At 36.1% G+C, this 4,939-nt stretch overlaps 1 protein-coding gene across 1 annotated transcript; it reads right to left on the bottom strand.

Moving 5' to 3' along the window:
• Positions 1 to 1,021: 1,021 nt before the first annotated feature.
• Positions 1,022 to 2,137, bottom strand: LOC105543110 (synaptonemal complex protein 3). Its single transcript, XM_011984878.1, has one exon. The coding sequence runs from the start codon at positions 2,008 to 2,010 to the stop codon at positions 1,363 to 1,365; it is 648 nt and encodes a 215-aa protein (XP_011840268.1). The 5' UTR covers positions 2,011 to 2,137; the 3' UTR covers positions 1,022 to 1,362.
• Between the last annotated feature and the right edge of the window lie 2,802 nt (positions 2,138 to 4,939).

The raw sequence follows: 4,939 nt of genomic DNA, 5'->3' as shown, positions 1-4,939 counted from the left end.
TGATCCACTAGCAAAATTTTTGCTTCCTGTTCCCATGACATTACGTTCTGCTAGCCTAGAGGTCTTAGTTCCAGAGAGAGCAACACTGCCATCAGGAGGCACAACAACAATTCCATTAAACTGGAGGTTAAGATTGCCACCTGGAGACTTTAGGCTTCTCCTACCTTTAAGTCAACAGTCTAAGAAGAGAGTTACAGTGTTGACTGGGGTGCTTGACCCAGAACGTTAAGATGAAATCAGTTGACTACTCCACAACAGAGGTGAGGAAGAATATGCATGGAATACAGGAGATTCATTAGGGCATCTCTTAGTATTACCATGTCCTGTGTTTAATGTCAATGGGAAACTATAACAGCCCAATCCAGGCAGGACTACAAATGGCCCAGAGCCTTCAGGAATGAAGGTTTGGGTCACTCTACCACAAAAAACAAACAAAACCCCCAACAACAACAACAACAACAACAAACAAAGAACAAAACAAACCAAAAAAAACCCATGACCTGCTGAGGTGCTTGCTGAAGGCAAAGGGAATACTGAATGGGTTGTAGAAGAAGGTAGTCATCAAATCCAGCCAGGATCATGTGACCAGTTGCAGCAACGAGGACTGTAATTGTAATGAGTATTTCCTCCTTCTTTTGTTAAAAACATGTTTGTGCATGTATACACTTGTACTAAAAAATTATCTTCATTTTATTTCCTTTTCTCCTTTTCTATGTGACGTTAAATTTATTGACTTCATATCAGCATTTAAGTATTGTTAACTCTGTGTAATAGCATTTGGGTTGGGGATTGGTGCATTTCCGGTTGTATGAAGGACAGTCGTATTATGTGAGGCACAATTATACCTTAGTATTGTCTTCATTTGAAGACTATGATCTCAGGAGGTGTGTATGAGTTCAAGTTGACAAAGGGTGGACTTGTAATGGTTAATACTGATTGTCAACTTGATTGGAGTGAAGGATGCAAAGTATTGATTTTGGGTGTGTCTGTGAGGGTGTGGTCAAAAGAGATTTTTTTTTTAAAACTTAAATTGTCTTTATTTGACAGTGATAGAGAGAAAAATTCCCTATCATTACTAAAGAGCTGAAAGCTTAATACATATTCTTTAGGAATAGTTGCTAACTCATATAACTATTTAGATTTGACTTAACAGAAAGGGAGGTCTTACAATGAAACAGGTTTATGATTAAAGATGTTACAATTAAACTATTCTAAAGACTTACAATATGCTTCTTAGCTAACATTATAATTGTATCATATTACTTAGGTTCAAGTTCTTTCTTCAAAGAGTCATCAGAATAACATGGATTGAAGAGACTTCCAAACACTTGCTATCTCTTGCTGTTGAGTTTCCATCATAATTCATAATTTTTTTTGCAACATAGCCATTTCTTTCTTAAATTCATTTTGTGCACCAGTAAGTAGATTATCATGATTCTTCTCCAACTCTTCCATACTCTTTATGAACTGCTCATATAACTGTCTAATTGTTTTCAGTCTCTGGCTCTGAACAATTCTAGATTGTTGAAGAATCTTTTGTTGCTGTTGAAACATATTAAGTATTTTTTCTTCTTGTTCCTCAGCTTTCTGCATATCTAAATCCCACTGCTGAAACAAAGTCAGAAACTGCTGAGAATATTCTTGGTTCAGCTTCTGCCTTTGATCTTGTTGTGTTTTCCAAACATGTTCGATTTTCTGGTTACTAGTTTTGAGAGAAGCCTTTGTATACATTTCTAGTCTCTTTCTCTTGGCAAGAAGAGCCTTGTTAATGTCAACTCCAACTCCTTCCAGCATATTCTGTACTTCACCCCCCATATCTTCAACTACTCCTGCAGAAGACCTTTTCTTCCTACCTTTCTCAATGACTGCAGTCTTCCCTTCAATAACATCTTCCTCTGAACCACTCAGATCTTTCTTATCTTCAGTCTCAAAGTCATAGGCTCTCGTAAACTGATCTTCCATGGACGGCTTCCCAGATTTCCTGGAATACTTTTTTCCAGAGGACACCATATTTAGATGCTTCCTGACTGAAACAAACCGCAATGGCCGAGGCCCAGTTACCGGTCGTCGACAGGCGTCCTCCACAACTCCTCCACACGCGCGCTTCACCTCAGGCGGCCCCTTCTCCGCGGCGCTTCTCAAAGGAGATTAACATTTAAGTCACTGGGCTGGGAAAGGCAGGCTCACCCTTAATCTGGGTGGGCACCATCTAATCAGCTGTCAGCTCAGCCAGGATATAAAGGCAAGGAGAAAAGGCTAAAAAGTCTAGACTGGCTTAGCCTCCCATCCTACAGCTTTCTCCTGCACTGGATGTTTCCTGCCCCTGAACATTGGACTCCAAGTTCTTCAGACTTTGGACTCACACTGGCTTCCTTGCTCCTTGCACATGGCCTATTGTGGGACCTTGTGACAGTGAGAGTTAATACTACTTAATAAACTCCCCTTTACATATATATCTCTTCTATTAGTTCTATCCCTCTAGAGAACCCTAATGCACATACCATTGTGAAAATTCAGATCGCTGAGGATATAGAGAAGTTTCTAAAATTTTTCTTGAGGAAAAAATGTGACCTGCAGCAAAATGGCAAGTCTGGTATCACATTTTCCATCAGCAATGTTGAATGTTAGAAGATAGTAAGAATGACATTGGATTTCTAATAAATAATGTTAAAAGAGTCTTAAAATATCTTCTGCTCCCTTGCAAGGGAGGTTGTTTGAGGTTGGGCTGCATCTAAATGAGGAAGAAAATGTAAACAGAAAAAACTCTTGACATCCTGGAAACTGTGGAGCCAATTTGTCTCTAGACAATTTGTTTCTACAAAGGGAAACCCCAGAAATACAGCCATGTGGCAGGCCTGTAATCAGGCAGTCCAACTGAGGCATCAGGAGAAATGTTGATTCGATAAAAGTGTACTTATTTTTCTAGCCCTTTTCTCCATGCCAGTAGAAACAAAATACTAATAAAATTGAAGACAAGACAAAAGGGTGGGAGGAGGGAGAGGATCAGAAAAAACAACTATTGGATACCAAACTTAGTACCTGGGTGATGAAATAATCTGTATCACAAACCCCCATGACATGAGTTTACCTATATAAAAAAACTTCACATATATCCCTGGATATAACATAAAAGTTAAAAATATCACAGTGATCAATCTACACTGCTTGGATCTGCAGGAAACCATGTTTACATTCTTAATGTTCTCAATGACTTCCAAATTAAACTTCAATGTATGGCTAACACATGGCAGAATTAATTATATATCAATACCATTAACTTTAGCATTGCAAAAGTTCTGCAGATGATAAAATTAGCAGGAGAAAAGAACATAGTGATGCTGAAATGAAAACTATGGTCATTAATATCATCAAACATGAGAAGAAAGATTATAGATACAACATCTTTGGGTTTGGCTTAGTATTTGGCCAAAGTACAAAGTACAAAGTACTGCTACAAAATATACATTCTTACAGCTTTGAAATAAGAAATAAAGATGTTAATATTTTACTAAAGATACAAAGAAACTACACAGGAACTCAAAATATACATATAACAACTGGTTGGAGGGAGGCTAGTGGTAAGCCAGTGATTCCTCATTTATTATACTAATTAGATTATACCTACATTTTATAAATCAGAAAACAGCATAAGAAGTATATTATTAAAAGATATGGAAGTAGAAATTACATAAAAATGATACAGGAGTAGAATAGGTGTTTCTAGGAAAAGGACTAACGGTTGTAAAAAGATGGGAAAAGTGTGTGCATTAATTCAACAAAATGGAAAAAGGTGATGAAGTAGCAAAAATGCATTTGGTGAGGTTAAAGAATTATATTAATAGAAGAATCAATTTCCATCATGCTCCATTCATATGATTCTCTATTCAAGACTCGAACCACTGAAGGACAGTATGTAAGTGCCACCTCAGTGATCAAGTGGCAATGTCCTGGAATTATCAGCCTAGCAGAACTATAACGAGCAGGAGAAGGAAAGTTGGAGAGGGAGGTGTTCCTAAGGACACAGAAACAATATCTGTCAGTACATACCATTACTTGGCTCTTAAGCGTGCTTGCATTTATGTGCACACACACACACATTCTTGCTATTCTTTTCTCCCTCATTTAAGAATGATTGTCAGAATGACTGTTTAATTTTGAGAATTGTGTTTGCTTATTGTATTATACCATTTAGTGTTGTAGATGAAAGTTTGATGCTTACTAATTTATTTTTCTTTGTAGTTTGCTTTTGTTATTCAGAAGCAATTCAAATTTCTTTTTAGCCTTAGAAAATATGTATTTTTCTACAAATAAGTTTTATTCTCCCAAATAATCTGCCCTGCTTTCAGTTAGTTCTTTTCCACTGAAGACTCAAGTTTTTCTTTGGTTCAGGAACAATTAATGTCATTTTATTTTTGATGATGCTTCTCTTAGCTGTTTTTTAAAAATTTTGCATCTATCCTCCATGCCTTGTATCTTTTAAAGCATAATTTTAATTTTAAATATTTTCATATTGCTTCTTTGGAGAATTACTTGAATTATTTCCAATATTCTAGTTAGTAGCATCTATTTTGCTGTTCTATCACTCTTTCGATATTTTTATTTTAGCAACTGTTTTATGTTTTCATATAACATTAGTAATTTTCAGAGAGTTCTCTTAAAATGACAGTTTATGCGTATTTATTTTACTGAAATTTCATTGCATATTAGAAAATTGTTTTCGGTTTCTCAGATTTATTCTCTCAGTGGGGTTCATGTGCTCCTGCCTCCTCTTTTGAGCTGGGATTCTTTCTTACAAGCTCAGTAATATTTCTAATTATCCTCTAATTATTATAAATTAATATCTTGATAATCAGTGTTAGGAACTGGTGTATGTGTTTTATTTTTGGCAAAAATATTCATTAGTAATTATTTTAAAGAGCATATCCTACTGGGAAGTAAA

The sequence above is a fragment of the Mandrillus leucophaeus genome, unplaced genomic scaffold (genome assembly GCF_000951045.1).
Source record: "Mandrillus leucophaeus isolate KB7577 unplaced genomic scaffold, Mleu.le_1.0 Scaffold275, whole genome shotgun sequence".
Taxonomy (NCBI): Eukaryota; Metazoa; Chordata; class Mammalia; order Primates; family Cercopithecidae; genus Mandrillus; species Mandrillus leucophaeus.
The sequence above is the reverse complement of the archived record's forward strand: the minus strand, read 5'-3'. Positions and strand labels throughout refer to the sequence as shown.

Coding starts and splice junctions, on each gene's coding strand:
- LOC105543110 (XM_011984878.1), bottom strand. CDS start 2,010: ATGGTGTCCTCTGGAAAAAAGTATTCCAGGAAATCTGGGAAGCCGTCC.